This window comes from Pagrus pagrus (genome assembly GCF_965226575.1).
Source record: "Pagrus pagrus genome assembly, chromosome: 8".
Taxonomy (NCBI): Eukaryota; Metazoa; Chordata; class Actinopteri; order Spariformes; family Sparidae; genus Pagrus; species Pagrus pagrus.
In genome coordinates, this window is record NC_140192.1 from 14,664,171 (window position 1) to 14,690,054 (window position 25,884).

The window sequence follows — 25,884 nt, forward strand, 5'->3', positions numbered from 1 at the left end:
GGACAACAGTTTCATACTGTTTTACTTTGTTTATATTTGGGGGACCCTGCCACCGTTTTAGCTTCAAACAGTGTTTGGTGGACGTTATTTTCCTCTGAGAACAGCTTGTTAATTCAGATATGGGGGAAAAAAAGAATATTTCCAAGTGCAATAAATTGTTTGTAAAAAATTGCTCCACACAGCTCAACAAGTGTAATCCAGGTCTCCCAAATTGATTTGAAAAGACGTTTAGACCCTCGGCGAGCTCGTTCACCCACTTCAGACGGGGTGCATCTACCAAAATGGACATACTGAGTAATATTTCTCTCACTATGGCCCAGATCTGATGTAATATTGGCCTGATTCAAATAATATTACGGAGGCAGCAGTTGCAGTTGGATTTACCCTCATTACACTCCACACGATTCAAACCGACTCCACCACATTTATAAAATGGTCCCAGTCTGTAGTTGCATTCCAGATGTGGCTATAGCTCATCTGTTAATGTACTGTATGTGCACGATACAAGGTAAATGTAGGTAAATAAATGAATCAGGAGGAGGCTATGGATGACCAAAGCCACCAAAAAGATGCCAACGATCACATTTTGTTCAAACAGCTTCTTTTACTGCATGACTCAATATCACAACAACATATTAAAAACGCTGTACAAACAAATCATAGAAATAATCTTAACCCCCCGTTTTAAAAAATGACAAATTAAAATTTTACATGAGTCTTTCACCGATTCTGTTCACATTTTCATTGGGAGTAAATGGTATTTACCTAAAATAAACACTTGTCTAAAAACACCTAAAACCTAAAATGTTACAAGATCTGCTGGCTCTTCCGTCTGTACACTTTCTTCCTGCTGCTCTGTGCTCGTCTCGGCTGTCTCTGCATCCTCGTGATCACCTTGAAAAAAAGAGGGGAGAGACTTTTTCACTTCACATATGTTACACTTTGCACATTTTAATTCAAAAACCATAAAATCGACGGCATTATGAGGTCATACTTGATGGGATTCTATGTATCTGGACCAGCGTCGTGTGGCGACCGTTGGTTATCGGAGGCAGCCTGGGGACGGTGTCTTGAAAGATCTGCTCGTCCTCGGACTCCACCAGACTCAGCACGTCTCCTCTGTCCTCCTCCACTTGCCTACAGATGAGAGTTGTTGTTCCGACATTAGACTCTTTCACCCAGCTTCGTATCATCCCATCTTTGTTAGTCATTTCAGGAGTTGATAATACTCATGATACCAACAGAGGTTTAGAGGGGGTTTGAGAACTGAGTGCATTCACACTTGGGAAGGTCACTAAATTAAAGGTGCCCTCTATTGTTTTTGAACACTAGAGGCACTATGGAGCAATGCTTTTAGAGTGGGTCCCTGCAAGGACACACATGCACATGGCACACAGGCGCACGCTGATTTGCTTTACCATTACCAGTGCTACTGGAGCTGAGTTGAGCCACGCCAGCAATGGATCTGCTCCGAAGTAGCCGTGGCCGCCCCGCCTCCAAGCGGGCCGCAGTGACGACTCATGACTGTGACCAACCGGTTACAAGCACCCATCTACCCCTAAAATTGATACTCAACTCATGTCTGTGCAGGCAGCCCAGTTGTGGTGGAAATGCAAAAATCCTGGCCGTGCCGGGCTGCTGCGTCGAGCCAAACCGAGTAGAGCCAGGCCGGCAGATGTAACTGTTCAACAGTCAGCAGTACCGTGCCAACAAATGCAGAAATATTGCCCCCCCCCCCCAAAAAAAAAATGAAGAAGAAAAATGATAACTAGCTAACAAATGCAACTCACAAAGGAAATTTAGGAGCTCCTCACACCTGTAAAAACTGTCTAAACAGATGATGAGACGACTCTTATGTCTGTAGAGTTTTCTAAAGACTAAACAAAGCAGATATTACGTGTTTATTAGTGAGCTTTAAAAGGTTCTGGTAGGTGCACTTTGTTACCTTTGGACAAAGCTAAGCTAGCTGTTACCCACCATTTTAGTCTTTATGCTAAGCTAATCTACTGTCTGCTGGCTGTAGCTTCACATTCACTGCACAGGCATGAGTTGTATCAATCTTCTCATCTAATGCACAAAAAAGGAAATAAGCATATCTCCAAAATGTTCAACTAATCCTATAATACTACATGCCTTGCAGCCACATTGCATTCTCGTCTGAGACTGAGGTCACAAGTGCACAAATCGGTATGAGAGAAGCTCATAGTAGTTGCGTTGTAATAAGACAAGAGAGTATGCACAATGTGTTTGGCCTGGTGTTTGCAGGACTAAGAAAAATGCAACAACTGAAATAAAAAATATAATCAACTATTACACAAGATAATTAAAATGAAACCAAGATTGCATAGCTATTGTTAGTCTCTTTCATTTTTTAGTTTGGGTCACTAAAATAAGAATGCAGATAAATAAATGTGAGATACTCACCCAAAGCCACCTCCTGAAACAAATATATGAACAGAAATTGGGCAATTAGTATAAGTTGGTTTTTACACTGCATGCATTTGTGATTGCAAAGGTGAACAAAATTTACCCAGACAAATCCTGTGTCGGCTGGAGTAAACAGTTTTAGCGATGATCGCGGCCGAGCCCACGATCAGTGCAGCTATAAAGATCCCGATGATTGCTCCTGTGTATGCAGAGGAGGCTGTCGAGACAAAACAAGGTGACAGGAGTGGATTATGAAGCAGTAAAAGGGAGGAGCAGCAGGTTTATCAGCATTCCAGAGTTGGAGTCGACACCTGCGGTGACTGGCTCATTGTTTAAGTATCCTGTTCATTCAGATGTAGTCAGAACAGCATGTTCAACTCACTGTTTATCTCTGACATCAATGTTTACACATGTTTACATTCTTTAACTATGATCTCTACATCTGACTTTACCGCAGCCCAAGCCCTTCCTCTCATCCCAAACTCACTCCTCACAGTGAGGTAGACTTCCAGCTCGCAGACGGCGAGGGGGTTCTCGCTGCGGCAGAAGTAGACGCCTTCGTCGTCCTTGCTGATGTTGAGTATGGTCAGCTTGAGGACGGGGCCTTCCTCAGACAGGATGTACTTGGAACCGGGTATAATGTCCTCCTGCTGGAGCCCTTTTCTCCAGGTGGTGTTTGCAGGAGGGATGGAGACGGCCTCAGAGCACATCAGAGTTATGCTGGTGTCCTCCTGAGCCGTGACCAGCGGCTCACCTTCAGGATACGGAGGCTCTGGGAGAGAAAGACAAACACTCAATCGTTATCAGACGCCTCTATTTCTAAATATGATTTATACAAACAGTCTCTCTGAAGTCTCACTGAAATGATCTGTACAAAAATACAGAATTACGATAACTGATTGATTGTTTGAAGGTGGGGTTGTTTATCCTGGATTTGTATTTGTTTATTAGTATCGTGTGTGTTTTTTTCTGCATTGTTAATAAAAAATACCTTGTTTAAAAAAAAATATATAAAACCCCTTTCAAATCGAGTAAAAATGGATTCTCACCATTTGATATAAAAGTAAATTGATCTTGAATCATTACTGCACTACACCAATAAATAAGAAGAAGGTTGATGGATAATTACATCAGAATGTGTCAAAACTGTTATTTCAAGGGACAGTTTTGCTGGACAGGTAGATGTAGAAACTTATTTTACAGAGACACACCTTGAGTTCAAAGCTTAACAAACAACGAAAGCTGATAAGCTAATGCAAACGTATAAACTGTCACACACTTTTGCGTCACGTGATCGTTTGCGCAATCCTGTCCAGTGACAATAACCTTTATATTACTGAGTGACTCACTGACTGTCCACATGTCCTGCATGCAACACTGTGTCCTCACATGCACGCTGCTACCAGATGAGTCTGTCTGGCTGCGTTTGTATTGCAGCAGTAATTAAAATCGAAGGTAATAATGAGAGTATTAATTATGAGAATTAAACAAGGAGCTCATAAACACCTTAATGTTAATGGCGTTACAATGAAGTTTATACAGTGAGCAGAATGATAAGGACGTGGAGAGTGTAGTAATGTGCTGTTGTTTTAACATATGAATGGTTTTAATTGGCCACAGGCGCCGTAAATAGTTCTGCAGAGACTGCTTCTTTGGTAGATATCCTCCATGGCATCTGCCCATGAAGACAGTTGCATGGATTTTACACTGAATCTTTGAGATATTCGAGATATTTTCTGCCTCCATCCCAGGACACTGGAGGCAAATATTTAAATATTTGTTTTCAGCACTAAAAAACTACTGCCGCACGGCTAACTGAGCTAATAAGCTAACAGTAGCGACATGGATGTAAAAACAGTATACAGTTAGCAGTTACTCTGGTGACATGCTAACCTATTTATTGGGAGAATGAATTCAACAGGTGGCCAATTCTTACATACTGCACCTTTAAGTGGAGAGAGAGACAGGTTTTCTTTAGTTTTTTTAAAATAAGTTTGTGTGATGTTGTGAATGCCTGGAAACAAAGTCCCATTAACCTCCATGGCACCTGGGTGGAGGCAGCAATCCCAGAGATGGATATCTCAAAGCCTCAGCAGAATGGATTCATGTGATCCTGAATGCAATAAACTATCTGCATGTCTAGGTACCACATGTGTCAATGTTATATTGTATTATACAGAGTTAATGTAGTTGCCCCGGTGTGGAGGCAGCAACATCAGAGGCAGATATCTCAACATCTGAGAAAAGAATGAAACTTGGCCCCTTTAAAGTAGAATAAGACAACTTTTTGTGCTTAAAGTTATCATCATGAAGGAAATACTGATTGCACAGTGTAGTTGCTATAGAAAAAGTACTATCCATGTTTAGATTGGTTTCTGATAAGCTTCACTTTCACTAATGCTATTCAGAGCAGGTTTTTCCCACAAACATTAGGGCACGATTTACAAAAGGAGCGTGTCTGCTATTGCACAACCACAACAGGAAGAGGATTTGTTCTGCTGCTTTGTTCTGCTCACTGAAGACTCTCAGTGTGGCTCAGTGGCCTCTAAAGTGGAAAGCACATAAAAGATTCAGCAGCTGAACATCTCAGGATTGTTAAGAGGCTCATTTTCCCAACAACGTGCTTACTGAGGGTAAACGAACACGACTTCTCCTTCCCTGAAGAGAGCACCGGGTGCTGGGCCATGCACCTCAGCGTCTGCCCGTTGGACAGCATGGAGCGGTTCAGCGTCAGCGACAGGCTGTCCGTCTCCTCCGTAACGTAGACGTGTCCTGTCCAGCGAGCTCCTTGCTCGCCCTCGTCTTCCCCCCAGCGTAGCGTCGGGGTGGGGTACGCCCCGAACCAGGTGCAGCTGAACTGGAAGTGGGAGGGGTCCTGTGCTGGTGCCCACATACACTGTGGGTGTCTGTCAGGGACATCTAGACAAGACACGTTTTTATTCATTCAAAAAAGAAATCAAAAAACATCTTATTTAGCACAGATCTGCTTTTATAAATGGATTTATGCTAACTTTTTGTCCATATATATTGCTTATTATGATGCATAATATGCTTCCTCTTCTGACTCGCACAGTGTAATGTGTGCTGTCTGTGAGTTCATAGGAAGTTGCTGATTTCCAAAGTAGTTTACTTGAAATTCTCAACATCCTGTATTTTCCGAATTCAGGATGTCAGTGTTTCCTTGTCCGTAGACAAAGCCTGGCAACTTACAGAATAAACTGAAAGTGTCTTCATTGTCCCTTTAGTGAGTCATTTATCCTAATCTATGAAATGAGGATCCATTGGGCCGTGCCTCATCTAAAAGACGGCATTTAAAAAAAAATTCCTTTATAAAACAGCTGTATAGCTACGTACAATTGCAAATCAGGCATAGATCGGTTGGAGTCCATTCAGTGTATCATTATCTTGACTGCAAAATGTGCAAAACAAAAAAATAATAATACAAAAACATTGTATAAATGAATAAACATAACCATAAAATAACAAAATAATGCTTTTCCAAATCACTCCTTCAGCTTATGGTACTTACAGTATACGAGCAGCTCTGTGCTCTTATTGACCGCCTGGTGAGATAGGGTGTTCTGGGCCCTGCAGCTGTAAACTCCCTGAGCGCTGGGCTGGATGTTTTCCATCCTGAACTTCAGCAAGGACCCAAGGGAAGAAACCAGCGAGTCATTGCTGAATGAGGCTCCACTGAAGGTCCAGGTGAGCTGCACGGAGGGGTAGGAGGCGCCAGAGCAGTTGAAGGCGACGGTGGAGCCCTGATAGGTGATGAGCGTCCCGTTGGACAGGGCAGTGGCTGGACCGATGGATGTAGATACATCCTCTGGACCACCTGAAAGGAATACAAGCAGTGTATATTTTCATCTTGTAATTTGTGGTGTTACCTTTAATTATGTGATTAACTTAAAAGTGCTTATTATTGTATTATAAGTTATTGATGTAACCCACTCGTCGTGTTTCGAAGTGTGAATGTTCAATGTTTTTACTTAATAAAAAAGATTATCTGATGATGAAAATGTTAAATCAATATAATCGGCAAAGAGTTTCAGCTATCAACTAAATTATTAATTGCAAAAGTAATGGATATATTAATTGATAATTACAATCCTCAAGTAGGCATGGGACGATATGAGGGTGTGACTCACGATACTATCCTGAACTTCACATTTTGGTAGGAAACATGTTTTTATTGCATCACAGACAGGACACACATCCTTTTTTACTGAAAAACAAGTCGCTTTCTACTTTGACTCCAGTACAAGTCTGAGGGAAATGTTACTTTTAACCTACTGCATTTATCTGACAGCTTTAGTTACTAGCTACTTAATCGTATCAAATATGATGTTTTGTTATGAATTAAACTAGGGGCAGACCGAGGTAGACATTCAGCATTTTTCTGATTATCAGTATCTGTGATTTTTCTGTCAGATTGACGATAAAATAAACTAATTAAAAAATATGCTCTGATGCAACATCCTCTCACACAACGTCCCCCCCACAACACTATCTGATTGGTAACATGTCACAATGAATAGCCCCTAAATACTGAACAATCTGAATCTGCAAAGTAAATAGTAACAAAATGTATCAAGTAAATGTAGCAGTCTAGCAGAAAAATCAAAGTACTCAAGTAAAGTACCTGATATGGTACTTAAGAACAGTACTTGAGTAAACTGTACTATTGTACTCAGTTTCGGTCCTGAAAAAGTCATATCTGTCGACCCCTAAATTAAACAACCACACAGCATGTATAAGTAAACTGGAGGATAAAAGCAGTTTAATTATTGTTTAGCAGAAAATAAACTATTTTGATAATCATTTAAGTAACTTTTCATTTAAAAGATGTTATATTTCAAGCTTCACAAATGTGAGGATTTGCTGCTTTTTCATTTCATACCTTTAATTTGTTTTCTAATAATTTTGAGGTTTTAACTATTGGTCGGACAAAACAAGCATAGGTGGTGTCTTCTAACAAACCAAATAATCAATCGATTGATGTAAGAAAATATAAGTTGTATACCTCACATACTTTTACTGAAGAAACATCTCCAATGCAGGACTTTTACTTGAATGAAGTACCTGGACTCCTCCCACACTGGCTGACAGTTATGTTGACGAACCTGTTTGTTTACTAGAAAAGCCTTTTCAATGACACCAGACAGGCCTACTGGACTGATCACTGATCACTGGACATTTGAACGACCACTTACTGATTACTTCCAGCTGGACACGTGCATGAAAGGTGAAGTTGCCCGGCAGGGTGGAGTTGCACAGGTAGCTGCCCTCATCTCCAGGTACCACCAACCTGATGTCCAGACTCCCATCATGCAGCACTGTGAGGCGCTGCCCGGCGGGTGCAGGGGTCGTCACAGCAGATCCACCTGTAATGATTTCTCGTCCATTTTTCATCCACGTCGTCACGAGCGGTGTTACGGTCCCGTCGGTGTAACACGGAAGTAGAGCGATGTCGCCCGGTGCGGCTGTCAGCGACGTTTCGGTGGAGCCATTACCCGAAACTGGCGAGAGGAAGGAGAACAAGCTGAGTCAGGAAAGGGTTTCCTTTCGGTCACCTGTGTTACCTGGCTGTGTCTCAATACGAACTCACCTGTCGCAGATAAACACAGTTGTAGGAGCGCTACAGTTGCGACTATCTTCATGGTAACTTTACTGATAGCTACATCGCCCTGAGAAGAAGAAAACAAAAGGCTTCCAGTCTAAACCTGTCCGACTAGTCCACCTGTGCGAGCCTGGAACCTGTAACACACACTGACACACTGGACACCAGTCCGCCCATTATAAACCACAGCGGACTCACTACAGGGTGGCCAGTCAGTCTGACATGATGTGACTCCTGTCTTCTGTCCTGTGCTTTGTTTACAAGAGCATGCTAATCCGGAAACTTTAGCAGGAGTAAACCACACCCTGACTTCACCTTGTTAAAGGCACAGGAGCACCAGTTTTTCTGCCTTTCTCCAGTAAGGAGGTTGTTTTTCACTCCTGTTTCTTGTGCCGCTTTTCCACCAACATTAGCGGGTCTACACAGGTTTAAATACCAAGTTTACACATTGCACACAAAACTCGATCTGAGCAGGTTTAAGTGGGATTTTTGACCAGTGGGAAAGGTGTATTGGTGAGTTGGTTGGTTTGTCAACAGGATTACACAAAAACTACCAAACGGATTTCCATGAAACTTGGATGGAGGATGGGTTTCGGCCCAAAATAGATCCCATCTTAAACATTGGGTGGTTTTTCAAAATTTTGCTTTCATATATCATCACCCTAATAAAATAATGGCCAAAGTCATTTTTTCAAGCTTTTGGGAAGACACAAAAAACTTATAAATAAAATGGCCTGATTCACCCTCTTGACATAGGCAATCGTCTTATTGGGAAAAAAAGAGCATGATCCTTTCAACTAAGGCTGATGGGGATTTTACCAGAGGTGGCCAGCATTATCAGGAGCTGATTTGGGCCGAGCACTAATTTTTGTCAAAAACTGACTTAGGCCATTAGTTTATTAGTGTGACGATATGCTTTAATTTCTCAGGGAATAATGGATGGATCTTGATGAAAAGAATCAGACGTATTTAGGTAGCTTGTATCTATGAATGAGTAAAATTTGATGCAGATCCTCAATCTGGTGATCTTAAATTATGCTTAAGTGGCTATGGGCTATCAAGTTTGAAATTGCAAAGGGGACTGCTAGGCCATGGCGGAGGTATGTGCTCTACTGAGTGCCCTTCTAGTTTATTATAAGATGGCATATTATCATTATAATTATTATTATTTTATTATTATTATCAGTGGTGGACGGAATAGTCATTTCCTAAATTTAAGTAAATGAAGGCAACGCCATCCTGTGAAAGTAGCCTAAAAGTCCTGCATATAAAACCTTACTCAAGTAAGAGTAGGCTGATGTAAGTCTCATCAGCAAAATGTACTGATATATAGTACTCATTTTGCAGTAAATGGTCCCTCTAACTTTTTACTGTAATATGTGATGTTTTTGATTTGATATTACTGCTGCATTGATGTGTGTGTTGCATTTTACTGCTGTAGATGTGTAAGTTTGAGGTCGATTTAACGTCCTTATTATATACTGTCGGTAGGGCTGGGCAATATAAATGATTGCATTCATACCTTTATCGTGTTATGAGACTATATATCGTCTTAGATTGTTATATCGTGATATGGTATACAATTGTCTTTTCCTGGTTTTAAAGGCTGAATTACAGTAAAGTGATCCATTTTTTAAACTTACCGGACTGTTCTACTTGTTCTAATACTTGCCTTTACCCACTTAGTCATTATATCCACATTACTGTTGATTATTGATCCGAAATCTCATTGTGTTAGTATGTTGTGAAAGTACCAATAGTCATCTCTACACTATTGTTAGTGTAGGGCCTATTTGATCAAAAATATTGTGATATTTGATTCTGTCACCCAGTCCAAACATTTATTAAGTGCTTTCTATATTTCAAAATTCAAGGTATATATCGCATATCACAATATGGCCTAAAAATACAGTGAAATTACTTTAAGGCCATACCGCCAAGCCGTAACTGCTCGAGAGTTTAATCTACAGCAATGCATTATGTTCTTTAAGATCATCATCTGTCTGTCGCATCTTGTGAGGACCACATATCTCTAAAAAGCCATTTTTTATGAGCTCAGAAAAACAGCTCTGCTAATTATTTTGCAGCTAATTCAAGATGATTTTTAAATGATTTATTTAGCTAAAGAAGAAGGAGAAACGTATCAACCCATAAAGGAACTTCTAATCCTTTAGTTTACCAGAAGCATTAAAAAGTACCAAATTTTCTCAAGCGGGGAGTGAAAAAACATGTAATCTAAAAAAGTAACTAGTAAGCTGTCAGATAAATGTAGTGGAGTAAAAAGTACAATATTTGGCACTGAGATAGTGGAATTACTACTATTATAATTATTATTATTTTATTACTGGGCCTAAATGATATAATTCAGCTACTATTACATCATTACAACAGTGTTTCCACATAAAGGGAAGTGATGTGACCAAATCTTACTAAATTCGTGTGTCATGTTTGTGGGTTTTGTGGGATGCAAATTTAAACCACTGCCTGATGAGATTGCAGGCATCATTCATTCACTACCACTGGCTGCTCTAAACTACTATACTGATCTCCTGTCACTGCACAGAGGGAAAATGTTGCATCTTAAAAAGAGGAAGCACAGTCATCTGTTCTGACATGTAAAATATTCCTCAGTCCTGTTATAGTCAGGCCCCAGTTTCTAAAAATGGGATCCTGTCTGGAAACAGAAAGTGTGTTAATGGAGCATGTGAGCTGGAGGAGGGACGGACTCAGGACAGGTGATGTGATTGACAGGAACCTTAGCGAATCACCATCCAGGTGGCGGTGGGGCGACAGCGCCCTCTGGCGGCCACATGCAGCTGGTGCTGTTTGTGCAGTTCACGTGTAGACAAAGCACTGGGAAAAATGTAAATCACTACATAGTGCCAAAAACAGGAAGCATAAATAAGTTAATTAACCTTCCATTTGACTTAGTGTTTTAATTACGAAGGCATATCAGCACATGTACATTACTTATATATCACTAGTATGGTCAACAAACTTGATTATGACCTACCAATGGGAATTTATATAAAAACTATCTGGTGTTATCAACGCTTGAGCACAGAATTAACTTTGAAAATGTTATTAAAAACCTGCCGTAGTTCGTTTAAGGATGATTTTAAGTTCACAAGTTTAGATATTTTGGATTCAATTGGTTCAACGTTTTAAGCAGGCGCCCCAAGTCTTCAGCAGTTCCTATATCTCCTGTTGGTACATGAACGCGGCACTTTTGGCAGTTTTTGTGTGACTGCAAGAAGGAGTTAGTCAGCATCGTCTGCAATCTGACTTTCATTCAAAATGCCCGTAGATCTGAGCCAGTGGACCGGACCTCTTGCCCTAACAGAGGTCGAGGAAAAGCCTGCACATCCCCTGACCGTCAAATACGGCTCTGTGGAAATCGACGAGCTCGGGAAAGTGCTCACGCCGACACAGGTTAGTCAGCTAACTGTTGTTTGCTAGCCAAGCTAACAACTTAGCTAACTTAGCGTCGTTTCTGAGCGTTAGCTGAAAAGCTATATTGCTAGCACCATGCTAATACGCACTTCTATTAATAAACACTGCTTTGAAGATGATTATTTGGTAGCAACGTGTTCGTTATTGTTTGACAACAATGGGTTGGGTTACATAATGCGTCCAGCATGGCTGCAGCTGTAAAATATGGCGAATAGCGCCCCCAAATGGCTGTCAGAGCTGCCAAAGCTCGACTATCCAGCCGGTCATTTTCACTGTGTTCGCCTACAGGTGCAGAACCGACCCACATGCATCGAGTGGGAAGGATGTGACTCCAGTAAGTTGTACACCTTGGCACTGACCGACCCTGACGCCCCCAGCAGGAAAGACCCCAAATTCAGGTGGGAGGAGCAGGCAGACAGCAACTTATGTGACAAACACCATTAACTTAAATGGTGCCATTAAAATGCAATTAATGGTCGGACTTGTAAGGGAGCCATTAAGAGCCTTTTATTTCTGCACTGTAGGGAGCCACAAGGGTTCGGTCTTGTGGTCACTGGCCCCTGGTTTATATTGTGTCAATAGGTGTTTTTAAAGATATGGCAATAATAAAAAAATAATATCTCATTAAGTAAGCACTAAAAACACTAGTCTGTTTTAAGACATGACTCCCTAATGACAGAACCTAAAGTGTATGACTTTGTAGTCCGTATAAAAACACAATGAAAACAATTTTATTCTAATTAAATTAGATTTTTTTTTGCCTCTCACAAAAGGGAGTGGCACCACTTTCTGGTGGTCAACATGAAAGGGAATGATGTGTCCTCTGGCTGCGTCATGTCGGACTACGTGGGCTCAGGTCCTCCTCAGGGCACAGGTAAGAGCTCTTTTAAAAAATAGTGATGGTTGTCCTGCTGTTCAGCCAGTGGATGATTGGATGGATTTGTTGATTTTGCAAAATTTTCCATATTTGGGGTTAAGTTCAGGATGACTGATGTTCCTACACAAATGCACATATTCCTGGGGTTCACAGGTTGTTAAGTAGTAGTAAGGTAGTTTTAATTGGTTGTTTTCCAGCAGTACTTTAATGCAACAATTAAAAACCTTTGTCTTTGACCCCCCTCAGGTCTCCACAGGTACGTGTGGCTGGTGTACGAGCAAACAGACAGCCTGTCCTGCTCCGAGGCCGTCCTCACTAACCGCTCTGGAAATGGCCGCGGCAAGTTCAAGCTCCAGAGCTTCAGGCAGAAATACAACCTGGGAGCCCCGCTGGCGGGAACCTGCTACCAGGCTGAGTGGGACGACTACGTCCCCAAACTGTACGATCAGCTGGCCGGAAAATAAGTAAAAATAAAGACTACTCTAAAGCGTTCAGCACTAGGGATTCCCTCGATGGCTGCTGGTCTGTTGGAAATTCCCATTCTTGCAAGCAGCAAAAACCCCAACAGTAACAAAGCATTTATTGTGAGTGTGCCACCTAACAGTATTATTTTTTCCCACTGTTGCCTAACCATGCCATTTTCAATACTAACCGCTCTGCTCAAGATCATCTCCTGCACTATTCTGCAATAAATCTGCTACACACTGAAATGGTTGTGTTCTTTGTCGAATGTTTTATGGCTGATAAATACTGAGAGACACACTCGAACATTGAGTCATCCATAGCATCTTATTATTAAATATGTTAAAGTAATAATGATGATTAATGTGAGGAATAACAAGAGCAATTTGTTCCATTAAGATCAAATTCATTTTTTAACATCTACGCGTTGTATGACTTCTGAGGAAGAAATCCTGCCAGTATATGAAAGAACACAGTTCACTGCACAGTCTGGCACCAAAGCAAGATTCGGTGATGTAATAACCCTTTTTTTTTAGGGTTCCTTGCACGACACTTAGCTTTATTTGCAATTGTTTTATTACATATATTTAGAAAATACATTACCATATTATAACTGTTCTACCAAATAGTCCTTGGCACTAACGTGGTGCTGCAGACACGAGTACCTGTCATGAACTTTGCTCTCTGTTATCCAACACACCTTTAGTAACCATTGTTCTTGCTCACAACTGGGTCTTTATTTTTATGTACCGTGACCTCAGCTCGCTTTATCAGCTCTGCAATGTGTAATGTAGATCTTTCAGACAGTCGCCTGATAATGACTGCATTGACTTATTTTTGTGTTTTATGTCGTACTACTGTTACTAATAGTACAATTTGAACACCTGAAAAAGAGACAAGAGCACAGTGCAGTAGTCCCATCTGGATTTCATGTTCACAAAGCTTTGTTATATCAGGTATGATATTTTAAAATCAGTTGGCCTCTTCTGCAGAGTAGACTTGATGAATTGTTGAACATGTTTTCTATGGAAGACCACAAGCATTTCATTAATGTATAACTCACTGTAATATGAATATTTATCAATCTATAAATATAAAGATTAAATTACAAAGTAATTTATTAGTTGATATTTTAATGGCAATAAAAAGAGGAATCATGAAAATAATTTACAAAACAAATATTAATCCATTAATTAATTGTTAACAATAACAACATAAACCAGTCACTAAGGTTTACTTGTGGTCTTCCATAGTTTTCAGGAGCCCTTCAGACAGCAGCCATGTGGCACATTTAAATGAAGCAGGCTTAAACAATTACATTTTTTCCTGGTTTGTTCATCGTATCTGCTTTTTGCTGATGCACAAAGTGAATATGATGACATGAGGAATTAACGCTGGACATACAGAACAACACATCCTTAGTTTGTGTGATGAGCACTTTATTTACAAATATAATTAAAAGCTCTGACAGATTCATGCTTTCTTTTAACCTGGAAAAAAAAAATTAAAGTGCATGCAATAATAAAGCATCATACTGGTCTGGTTGATAAGAAAATACACAGCTTGGGAGTTGTGTAAAGCAAAAAAAAAAAAAAAAAGAAAAATCAAATGAAAATCCCATTGATAGATGACTCAAATACTATCTGAGGAGGGGGGAGAAAAAAGCGCCTTTAAAAATTCTTTTCTGATTTGAGTGACAGTTAAAATACAATACGAAAATAAGTAAAAGCTCTCCATAAATCCTTCTATACACAAAGTACAAGTCCCCCCGCCCCCTCCCCACATGAAGCCCTTTGTGCTAGCTGGGAGTTGGAGTTCACGTGTCACATGTATTATTATTCACATTGGCTGCCAGTGCAGAGAAATCAGTACGATACACATATTGAGTATCATGATTCACCCTCCCCACAGTAATCAAATTCACCCGAAGGAGTCACATTTATCAGAAGCGTACCTGTATGTACATCGTGATATTTGTCTCTCAAAGTATCAAATTATTCAAATTTTGTCATAAAAATGTCTCGATGAATAAATACCAAAAAGTGTTGAAAGAAGCAGCGCAGATGTGCGGCTGTGGAAGGATTGGTTGTTTGATTTATCGCTTTGAGACGTATTTTTTTTGCACCGTTTGAGACTGAAAAAACAAACTAACCAAAACAATGTATCACCTCTAAAAAAATGCATGGTTGTGGAGCGATTTCGCTCATCGAACTACCCTCATTTTTCTCTCCCTCCTTCTCTCGTCTCCCACTTTTAGTCACACCAAAAGTGTCATCATTGCACAAGAAACAAGAATCACTGTGACTATGTTATCATTATTCTTACAAAAACATGACAACTACAGGAAGTTATCCAGCATATTTTTTTGTCATCTTGTGACACCATGAGAGGCAAGGAGGGGGAGGATGTTTAGGTGGGTTTGGGGGCACTAAAACCTGCCATCCACTCTGTCTGACCGGCCCAGAAAACAGCTGATTCTGGAGCCGTTCTATTATATTTATTTTTTTTGCGTCTGTGTTGTGTTTGAGTGAGGGCATCAGCAGCAGTGAACACCTGCACTGTCAGGTCGGGTCAGGTAAAAACAGAGGAGGGGTGTACTGAGCCCGTGGACCACGAGAGATGGCGGTGGCGATGGCAGCCCCTCATCTGTAGTCGTCCTTGGGAAGGTCCAAGGTGCCCAGGTTGCCGAAGCCCAGCCGCATGCTCTCCATGTCGAAGCTGTCGGTCTCCCGCTCCTGGCGATCCAGCAGGTGTTTGATCCGGTCGGTTCGCTCCTTCTGAAGGGAAACCAGCTCCTCTTCAATCTGGGGACAAGGGATATTTGGGGTTAATATACTGGAGTAGACAATTTAATTTTTCACAGTAATGTTTTTATTTTAGTTGTACTTAGTTGGCATTGCCAACACAACCGAGCACAGCTTTTATGTAAGGTATGAGTTATATAACAGAACTACTAATAATTTAAGTGTGCAAAAATTCATTAAAATAGAAAAAAAGGACACTGTCAAAACAGTGTGCAACTTAATAAAATAATCTTGCTGATACATGATATCCAGAGGACGTAACAGCAGATCATTGGACTAATAATTTAATGATTTAACTTTAGATAGCAAGAGAAGCACATGTGGAACTACTAACATTAACACTGTATTTTAAAGCATCTACAAGGAACTATTTTTATTGATTCTGGCGCCCCCTGTGGACAAGAGTGGAGCACCGCTGCCTCCTGTCAAAAGATCTGGATCTGGCTGGTTAAAGGGAGAAGCACAGCTGTTTGCAGGATGCATGTCGATGAGGTAATGTATCTATGATATCCCTCGATTCATCATCAGCACTCTGCCTGAATAGCCAATCTTCTCGCTGATGGTCTTGTCTACATATCAAGGTCATATAGAGGCACTGGTATTAAAATGAGACAACCGTTTTAAAGTTCTGTCATTGAGTGGACTGCAGCCATTATTACTGGTGTTAACATGAGGTTGGAAAGTTCTAGTATGTGCTGTAGGTGCAAACTATTATATGGGACCAGGGCATACTCTATCATCATGCACGTCTTTTTTCCAGGTCTTATATCAAATTTCTGTAGTTGGTATTCACCAGGTAGACACACAAAGAGAAAAGCCCTACAGTATAATGTAGTTCAATACACCACCGTACAAGCTGCAGCCTCAAAACAAACAAAAGAGTTGAACCAACTCCAACACAGTCACAGTGACACCTTTACAAATGTTGTATTCGTTGCAGAGCCATTGTGTTGGTTTTCATGACACTGCAGAGTTGTTCGTGGTGTTTTTGTCCACCCCCTGAAGCCATTTCATATCCGTATAAAATAACCTTAAAGATGTGGCACACTGTGATATGTGTAACTGGATGCAGACTTGACACATATTGTGAAGGTGTAAGTGTGCTGAGTTGTATTAGTCGGGTTATTGTGTTGTGTCTGCTGGATCTTTCAGTCGTGCACCCACATTAACTCGGCACACACATCCACAGGTGCAGACAAAGACCTGCATGGTGCAATACGGCAATCTGGCCGACTACTGAGCATGCACAGAAAACTCCAGACTTTGACCATGAACCGAACCCGAGGACAATAGTGCTTCAAAAACCATGACATCATCCCAGTCCCAGAGTGCAGGTCTGGACGCGGCCAGGAGATGGCGACAGACCACCGCAGCTCACTCAGACTGGGCCCAGCAGAACTGGATCAGGGCGGCATTTCAAATGTCTCTTCCTTTGTTGTCGGAGTGCTGTCTACTAGACTGTAGCGATGACGTCGGTCACTTCGGAAGGAGGCGTACTCGGCCGTTCTAATCTTATCACATGTCGTTGGTACACATGGCAGGTTGCTGAATAGTCACATCAAAGATGCGTCTCTATCTCGAGTGTCATGCAACCAAATTACATAAGATCGAGACAGATTGATAAAACTGTGTTTTAATGTTAAAAAAGTAGGAAAGCAAACTGGTTGTCAGCTTGCAACGGCTTGCAAATGTCATGACTAATACTACTTCATAATTTATCATTTCAAAATAAATGTAAAGTTTCCACTGAGCAGTTTAGGGTGGACACATACACAAAATACCTAAGAACAAGCTATTAAAAGAAGCTAAACTGTATGAGCCGTGTCTTATTATAAGTAAGACAATAAGAGAATAATATTGTTAAATGAGATTTCAACACCATTAGGAGTGTGGAGAGAAATGGTTGTCGGCTCCCTGCAGGAAGGCCTGCCGCTGTCATCACCACCTGTGGTGAGGGAAATCTGTTTGTGTGTCTGTGTGAACTCATGAATGTGTCTGTCTGGGTCGCCTTTCATGCCCGCACTGCCTGCTGAGGTGGATGCAAATGTGTATCTGGACCTGTTCGCTTAAGCATCGAGGCGTGCTCAGAAACCAGCGCTCGACTGTTGTATTTCAACTCATTACCGCCCGTTTGTGTTTGCCTACACATGCTTCAGATCCTTAAAAGGTTTCGTTTACTTCCTGTATGTGGTGTAATGTAAATCCCGTAAGAGCAGGATGTTGGAAGAGAGAGTGCAATTATTATTATATTATAGTTGATGTTGTGAGGTTTTTTTTTAATGTCTTCTTATGCAGGGTGTTACCTATGTTAGAGTTTGTGACAATTTTCCAGACAGTGTCCTTTTCATGAGGTATTTGATGAGTTTTAAGTAATCTACGAGCTTAATCGGTTCACTCTCAACACACCTTAAGGCGAAAAATTGTGTTTAAATGACCCCACTTGAAGGTGTGTAAAAAGCCTGCTGTCATGTCATGTCGAATTATGGTGGCCTCTAACTGACTCAACAATATCAGAAAATGTTAAAATAGACACATTAGCAAACTTGCCTGACATTGTGTCTTCATTTCTTTTCTTTTCTTTTAAAGTCTTAGTTGCTCCCTGTCTCATAAATTGTTAACTGTCATAAATTTGTGATTTGTATTTTACTTCTCTGCTCTATTTTGCACAGTTTTATCCCTGTGTTCAAAAAGCACTTTGGATAAACAGCGTTGTGCTTAAAGTAAAACGTTAAAATTTAATTAGGTATGTGGACGGATCGAACGTGCCTTGCAACTCAAACTGGTGGCTGGTTTTGAAGCGTAAGTTTACTCCAGGAGGTGAGCTGTTTTTATACCTGAAAGAAAATTAATTCTCTACAATATTTTGTTTTTGCAATTTAATATCCATGTTAATAAAGGCTTTTTTTTGTACTTTTAAGAAGGACTGTGCATTGCATTAATTGGGGCGTTGAGAAACACTTACAGTATGTCTTTCAGAGCAGTCAAACAAATTAAACGTATGGCTCCTATAAAGTGAGAAGTGCGAATGAGCGTTTCATTCACCACACCTTTTGTTCCAGGTGAGCCCGGCGCAGCGACACCTTCTGCTCCAGCTTCTGCAGCTCGCGATCGTGCTGCGCCTCGGTCTGCATCTTGATCTTGCTCTGGTAGGCATTGAGCAGCTCCATCTCCTGCTGCAGCTGCTGCCTCAGGGCCTGGCACTCAGCTTCCTGGGCCTCGTCCAGACGCAGCTGACACAGCCGACCATGGACCGCAACAGGGGAGAGGGAGGTACAAAGGGACAGAAAGAGAGAGAGAGATGGGTAGATTGAGGGAGAGGGTGGGGGTAAGACACATAGAAGGAGAGAGAGGAGAAAAGGGGAATAGAGACAGACAGGGCAGAGAGGAGGGGAGTAGAGGTGGGGAAAAGTGATGGAAAAAAGTGGAAGGATAACAGGGACAGACAGGACATATTGAAATGGAGGGGAGGAGGACGAGTTAGGGATTTGATTAAAACATTAGTGAAATAAAGGGGAAGGATGACGAAGATAAGATGAGGACAAACAACAAGAAGAAAAAGGTAAAAGCATGAGCAACAGGTGGAGAGCGTGGCCTTCAAAGACCAACATTTCTTATCTGTAATTATAAACTGATGCATTTATACGAACATTAACGCGTCTCCACTCACCGCCTGCGAGGCCATCATCTCGTTGATGCTCTGCTCGTATTGCTCAGCCAGGATGGCCAGCTTGCGTGTCTGCTCATCCTTCAACGCCTTGAGCACCGTCTTGTGCTCGGCCTTGGGCGTAACTTCCATCTGGTGGTGGCGCAAGGCCTTGTACTGCTTGGTCTGCACCTTACACGTGTCCTGGAACTGCTTCTTGATCTGCAGCTCCAAAGCCTGGTGGAGGGGACGGAGACGGACAGAAAAACAGCGAGAAGAGCACGTAGACTGTTTAATTAAAGGCTAAAGGTTAAAGGTTTGAATTAGCCTGCGGCAAAAATATGAGTTCTAGTTTTTATCATCCTCAATAGCAAAATCAAACTGGAATGACATTCAGAGATGACATATTTTGTATGTTATCGCACCATTTTTCCCAAATAATTTGTTACATCCATCTTGCATCACTGTTTTATCAAAACTTCCCACAACATAAAAGATGTTGCTCATGGCTTGCGCCATCTCAGAGGTGGATCCAATTCATCTTTTCAAAGACACAAGAAACATTTTAAAAATGACTCTGGAAACAAAAGCGTTATGTTTTTTTTTACCGTGAGCCCTGAATCTCAAGCACCTGTGTCCTCATGACAATAACCACCATTATCTGTGAAATCTGCCTCCGTGTCAACTCACTTTGAGATTCTTGGGCTGCTGCCGGAGCTCCAGCACGTGCTTGCGGTGGAGTTCACGCTCGCGTCGGTTGTTGTACTCGATCTGGTTCTCCAGCTCCGTCTGGTGCTGCAGGCGGATCAGGTCCATCCGCAGCTTCTGCAGGGTCTTCAGCTGCCTGTGCTCCAGTTCCTGCATGGACTCATCATGGCGGATCAGCATGGCATGCTCCATCTCTTTCTGGGTCTTCTTCTTGTTCAGCTCCTGGGGAGGACCAGGAGGAAAGATGGAGGAATGTGGGGAAAGGAAAGGGAGGGAGACATTGTTTGCTCAGCTTGGCATTTTCACATTCAGAAATCAATTTTCCTCTTGGTTTGTTTCAAGCTTAGAACATTATCAACGGCTGAGGGATCAATAAATACCGCACATTAAATCTTTCCCATTCGCTTCTCTATTGAAACACTTTTTCTATTGTACAAAACATTAACACTTCCCTCTAAAACCTGACTCAGAGTTTGGTGTATTTTCCCACGGAAAGCTTTAGGACCTTCTGAGACTTTGTCCAGATTTACACAACAGCTTTGCAGATTATGACATTGTTGCCTTGCTTTACCCTGGATTAATAATCTTCTTATAGTTAATAGAAAACACATCACAGATCCAAAGAACAATGGGTCTAATTATTTGCAGTTTGCTGAGAAAAATATTTTGTATTTCTAATCACATTGGGCCTGTTTACACCAACATCACAAACAACTAAAAAAACAGGGGTTTTACTTCAGTTTAAACTCTTGAACTTTATGATTTGGTCGACTTGAGTTGTGCATTGGAACAATTCAATTAACAACTGAGTTCACTTTCAATTTAGCCCATTTTGATCGCATGTGATGTTTTAAAGCATGTGCGTCCACCACACCTCTCGGATCTGTTCCTGTTCCAAGTCGTGCCTCTTTATCATGACTTTGCGCTTGAAGGCGCGGCAGTTCCTGTCGTAGAATACCCTCTGCTGGGCCAGGAGGTGGGCCTCCTCCTCGGCCTGGGAATGCTGCATGTTTTCCTTGTGCTTGGACAGACGCTCCTGCTTCTCTTTCTTGGGTGTGCTATGGTCCTCGTTCATCTCCTGAGAAGGGAGCAGAGAAATAATGTGAGGTTCGGGACAGTGGAGTTGGTACTGGGCTGTAGCGAGTTATCGGTTAAATTGAACTGTGACTGGTACATTTTGGGTCGTGGTTACGTTTCATTTATCCATGCAAATATCAGTTCAGACTACAGTTGGCTGGTTTGGGACTGTGGGGGAGGAACTAGTTTGACATATTAGTCTTAACAAGTGGGTATGTGAAAAAAAAAAAGATGTAGAAGCAGAAAATGTTCAGACTCTGTCTTAGATGTGCATTTTTGAATGTGAAAATAAACAAAGCATCCATAAACACTGTCTAAATAATGAATAGTGTTGACAGCAAACTCCAATTGACCTTCTCTGTCGAACTACAACTGAGAGGAGGCTTGAAAAACTCCAGCCAAATCTATCCCTCCTCAGTACGAGTTCTCTTTCTCTTTCATGGGCTTTAAGGTAATCTACAATTCGAGCTAATGCACTTAACACATGAGCCTGATCCCCGCTCTCTGTGGTGTCTAATTCCGTTATAGCCCTCAGTTGGTGGGAAATATCTCTCCATGCCAGCGATGCTTTCTTTTAACTGTGCTGACCTAATTTTGGTCACTTATCTCGTCACTGAAAAACACAGTGTATCACACTCCCAGCCCACAAGAGTACACTCTGGACTCAGTTTCAAGGTTGTGGAGGCACACAAATGCACTCTGTGTGCATAGCTGTGTAGTGTTTTTTTTATGTCCTTGTGTACATACATGTGTAGGAACATAGTGAGTAGGCTGAGTGACTCAACACAACTTCCAACAAAACCACTTCGGAGGTACTGAATGTTTGTGTGGAGGAGGGCTGATTCAACAGTAAACAGCGTACAGGGCCATGTGTCACACACGAGCGAGGCGTACAAAGGAGGAATAAGGAAAGCAACAAACAAGCGGCACACCTCCTTAATCTTCTCCTTGCAGAGTTTGTACTGCTTCTTTTGATTATCCAGAAAGGTGGTCAGCTCCTTCTTCTGCTGTGCCACGATCTGCTGCTGGAACTTCTTCTCATCTGTCAACGCCGTCTTCATCTGAAGGGGTGGGGGTCACATGAAATGGAAGGGAAAGAGGGGCGAGGGGATGTTAGCTTAGCATGGAGGCCTTAACTTAATATATGCTACAAGCTCACCATTGAATAGCGAACAAACAAAGTCATGTTATAACAAAGGTTGCACAATACCACCTCAAATCTATTGTACGTCAAGTTAAATGATCAGAATAATCGTCATAATGATTAATTGTTTCTGGCATTTTTGAACCGAAAATGCCAAAACATTCTCAGGTCACAGGTCGTCTGATGAGAGGATTTGTTGTTTTCCTGTTTTATTATCATTATAAACTTAATATTTTTTGGTTTTGGATTGTTAGTTTGACAAAACAAGACTCATAAAGACTATGACACATGTTTATCAGCATTTTATCAACGAAACATCAGTCAAGATATAATATAATTATTACTTTGATTGCTGGTTAATTTTTATTATATAATATTATTATATTATATTATATTATATTATACTTTTTATGCTATTGGCTGTTGTTTATAGAGATTTAAACAAACCTGCAATATGAGAAACTTTTTGGTGGGGCATTTATAATGTCAGTAGTTTGATTAAGACTATTTATACTCCAGCTCTAAGTCAGGAGTTTGATTTCCACTCCAGACAGACAAAAACATTGCAGCAAATGGGGCTCTGGATAAAAGTATTCATATTAAGGCAGATTTAATGGCCAGAATAGCCCATTTTCAGACCAGAGGACATCCTGTCGATGTCACTATCTACTGACTTATTGCTTTAGCTGAGTGAAATGTCACTCACATGTGACATGTGACAGTGTGTTTATGTTGCTGCTTAAGGCTGCATGCTGGTCCACTGTATATGCGTAGATAAATTATCTCTCTGGCTGGTCCGGCATGCTGCGTGCTAATCACAGAGATATGCAGCTTGTTTTTCAGAGCGTGACATTATGTGACCTACTTCTGGCCTTGTGTTTCATCTTATGTATCATTGGGTGGCAGCAGTGTGTAACATCTTAACTTTCCTGGCATTCAATGTAAGACCGAGGTTGGAGCTTGTTTTTGAACAGAATTTAACTTTTCAACAAGCAGCTTTAGAATCATTTAAACTTTCAACAACATGTCCTCCCCTGTTTTTCCAATGCAGACCTTATCCCCCAGCCACCTGTTGCATAGTAGGCCGCTATGATCATCTGTGAAATAACTTAGGGGTTACTACACTTATGCCCCCCCGATCCATCAGAGATCCCACCTCCTTCTCAGTGTGCACGGTGTGGCGTTTCGCCAGCTTCTCCAGCTCGATGTAGGCGTTGTTGGCCTGTGTCTCCACCTCCTTCTGCAGCTTGAGCCGGTGCTCGTCCATCTCGGCCTTCAGCTTGTTCTCCAGGGCGATCAGCTGCTTCTGGTGCTGCCGCCGCATGCGCTTGTAGCCCGACATCTGCTCCCGCAGCTCGCTCTCCTGCTCATGCTCGTGGATCTGCTTGGTCACCTGTGGAGTAAGACAAGTTTGGAGATGTGAGGGCTGCCACACCTGAACAAAAACCAAATCACTTATCACAGACACAACAGATTAAAATACGACGTGCATCCAAACACTTAACATGTCACCTGTCCTTATATTAATGTCCAATATTAATTCATCCAAGAAAAATAGAAAACAGAATTCATTCAATGGATGTTAAGCATTTCAGTTCAACTGCTGCAATCAGTCAGCAAACACTTGTCAGTTGTCAGTTTACAGAAGCAAGAAAGCATAAAAAGACCATAAAAAAGTAAATACTGTCAAACCCCTTTCAATGAAGATACCACTAGAGCTCAACAAAAGCCCTTTCATCTGACCATCGCACATACACAGTCACTGCATAGATCAGGCAACTGCATAGAATCTGAAATGTGTTTAAACCAAATGGAGCAAAAAAAGTTAAATAAAATAAACAATATTAAAACAGACACATAATTAGATTTAACCTAAGTCATGGACCATTAATGGCATGTCTTCACAGCACTGACACCCTTTTTTTTTTTTTTTTTGCAAAACCTGCACCCGACACACCAACCTGAGGGCAGAAAGGGTTCTCCACATCTAGGTAGTACTCGCTCCGCATCTTCTCATAACTTCCACCTGAACTCCTCAGGCCAAACATGATGGCGACTTTAGCCAAGTGCACCAGCATCCAGGAACCTTGTGCAGCATCCTATGCCCGACAGAACCCTGTCTGAGCTCCAATGCCACCCTGAGACCCCACCCTTACTGGACGTCGACCCCCTCCTCTACCCTCTCCTTGGTTCGCGCCCTGGGCACGCAGCGGCCGAGGCAGGCGTGTGAACTGTGAATGAGGCAGGCCGACTGCACGGGCCAACAAGAGCACAGAGCAGCTCTTTAGTCGGGCTAACGCTAAGCGGCGGACAGCAGGTGGGTCACATGAATACCTCATTGAGAAAGAGTGAGAGAAGTTGGAGGAGGGTGGAGAGGGGGGGTCAGAGAGGAGCAGGCAGAGAGATGAAGGGTGGGGGTGGGGGGTGGTTGCAAAGGAGAAACAGCGGATGGAGAGTGACTGGGAGAGAGAAGGGAAAAGAAAAAATGGAAATATTGAGAAGTAAAATAAGAGCGTCTAGGAAATAAGAGGATGGGGGCAGGGGGGGTGGTGTGAAAATAGGTGGAGGTTAAGCACCCCTCCTCCCTCCTTAATCTGTGCTGAATCAATACCCCACTGTAACAGCAGCTCCCAATCCTAGTCACTTGCCTCGCTGCCACCCTGCATGCTGCCACAAAGGGCCAAGTCACGTCATGTGACGGCCTCTTTCACACAAGGCTCAGGGACTGGAAAGGAGATCATATTCAGGGAGAGGAGGGGGGCATGCAGGCGAAAGGTGAATGTTCCTGTGAGATCAGTGGGAATTGAGCAGCTTAGTTATTTTGCTTATTTTGCATGGCATGCTTTGTTGAATAGAAGAAATGCAGCACTGATGGCAGCTGATGTGTTTGATTTGTGTAAAAACAAAGGAGTAGGACGAGCACTCACAAATGTATTTCGTCTGTATTAAATTAAATAAAACAAAAGTCCACATAGAGAGTTTGACCTCTGTGTGTTCACCAAGTGTCTGGTGCCAATGACCCCAGCTCTGCCTCATCACAGTTTTTAAACACACACTTGTTCTGCTGGTAATAGCCTAAAGGACATTGATTGAATTAATTATGAAAGGGAATCAGTAGAGCCAGTTCTGTTCTTCATTTTGCTGATGATTTGAGTAAAAAACCCTGCAGAACACTGATATTATTTTATGCCAAAGAATAGAAGATTATCTTCCTTGCAACACTGTCATGTTCTTCCTTAAGATGTACAACGTTTAATCCTAAACTGGGTCTTTGTCAGGTAATAGAGAGAAGAAGAAGAGGACTTGGCTGTACTTTGAACGCTGCTACAGATGTATAGTAACATATGGTGAAGTCATCTGGCTAAAGAGGGAAAGCAAAAAGCCTCTCAAGACCCCTGTTTATTGTCCTGTTTTCATCTGTCATCTGTTTGGGCCTCAAAAGGGATGCGAATACAAAAGAGTTGCATCTGGTTTCAACACAACCCCTGACATTTACCTGTGAAACAAGTCTTTTAATACTTTTCTTCTATAACTACACAGCAGATACCACTGAAGCATATTGCTGTGAGCTATAAGCTTCAGCTGTCACCAAAAAAGAGCTGACTGATGGGGATGGTGCATGTTTTGATGCGTCTGAAACTTTAATCTGGTGCTCTGTTGTTGACGTGC

General features: G+C 41.8%; 3 protein-coding genes across 5 annotated transcripts in view; 1 reads left to right on the top strand and 2 right to left on the bottom strand.

Annotated features, from left to right (window-relative positions):
• Positions 1–590: 590 nt before the first annotated feature.
• vsig10 (V-set and immunoglobulin domain containing 10) lies at positions 591–8,426 on the bottom strand. The gene is made up of 10 exons (XM_084359100.1): positions 8,246–8,426; positions 8,036–8,114; positions 7,641–7,946; positions 5,957–6,262; positions 5,056–5,346; positions 2,915–3,199; positions 2,531–2,644; positions 2,425–2,437; positions 995–1,137; positions 591–894 (listed from the first exon to the last, which is right to left on the bottom strand). Exons 2-10 carry the CDS (start codon positions 8,085–8,087, stop codon positions 800–802), a joined length of 1,605 nt encoding a protein of 534 aa, XP_084215226.1. The 5' UTR covers positions 8,088–8,114; positions 8,246–8,426; the 3' UTR covers positions 591–799.
• A 2,842-nt stretch (positions 8,427–11,268) lies between these two features.
• On the top strand, positions 11,269–13,087 carry pebp1 (phosphatidylethanolamine binding protein 1). Its single transcript, XM_084359491.1, has 4 exons — positions 11,269–11,479; positions 11,789–11,898; positions 12,274–12,374; positions 12,624–13,087. Exons 1-4 carry the CDS (start codon positions 11,345–11,347, stop codon positions 12,839–12,841), a joined length of 564 nt encoding a protein of 187 aa, XP_084215617.1. The 5' UTR covers positions 11,269–11,344; the 3' UTR covers positions 12,842–13,087.
• A 1,170-nt stretch (positions 13,088–14,257) lies between these two features.
• taok3a (TAO kinase 3a) overlaps positions 14,258–25,884 on the bottom strand; it is a 68,209-nt gene continuing 56,582 nt past the window's right edge. For 2 of the 3 annotated variants that reach the window (XM_084360395.1, XM_084360396.1), the window contains exons 15-21: positions 23,372–23,608; positions 22,004–22,132; positions 20,869–21,072; positions 19,977–20,216; positions 19,311–19,523; positions 18,691–18,873; positions 14,258–15,643 (exon numbers count right to left, since the gene is read on the bottom strand). In XM_084360395.1, coding sequence (XP_084216521.1) covers positions 15,482–15,643; positions 18,691–18,873; positions 19,311–19,523; positions 19,977–20,216; positions 20,869–21,072; positions 22,004–22,132; positions 23,372–23,608 — 1,368 coding nt within the window. In that variant the 3' untranslated portion in view covers positions 14,258–15,481. Of the gene's footprint in view, positions 15,644–18,690; positions 18,874–19,310; positions 19,524–19,976; positions 20,217–20,868; positions 21,073–22,003; positions 22,133–23,371; positions 23,609–24,176; positions 24,314–25,884 lie in introns of those variants that run through there. The other variant, XM_084360397.1, reaches the window with a different exon arrangement.

Coding starts and splice junctions, on each gene's coding strand:
- vsig10 (XM_084359100.1), bottom strand. CDS start 8,087: ATGAAGATAGTCGCAACTGTAGCGCTCCTACAACTGTGTTTATCTGCG. Junction 6,263..7,640: donor TGTCCAGCTGGAAGTAATCA/GTAAGTGGTCGT, acceptor TATTCCTTTCAG/GTGGTCCAGAGGATGTATCT. Junction 895..994: donor GATACATAGAATCCCATCAA/GTATGACCTCAT, acceptor CTTTTTTTCAAG/GTGATCACGAGGATGCAGAG.
- pebp1 (XM_084359491.1), top strand. CDS start 11,345: ATGCCCGTAGATCTGAGCCAGTGGACCGGACCTCTTGCCCTAACAGAG. Junction 11,899..12,273: donor AGGAAAGACCCCAAATTCAG/GTGGGAGGAGCA, acceptor CTCTCACAAAAG/GGAGTGGCACCACTTTCTGG. Junction 12,375..12,623: donor AGGTCCTCCTCAGGGCACAG/GTAAGAGCTCTT, acceptor GACCCCCCTCAG/GTCTCCACAGGTACGTGTGG.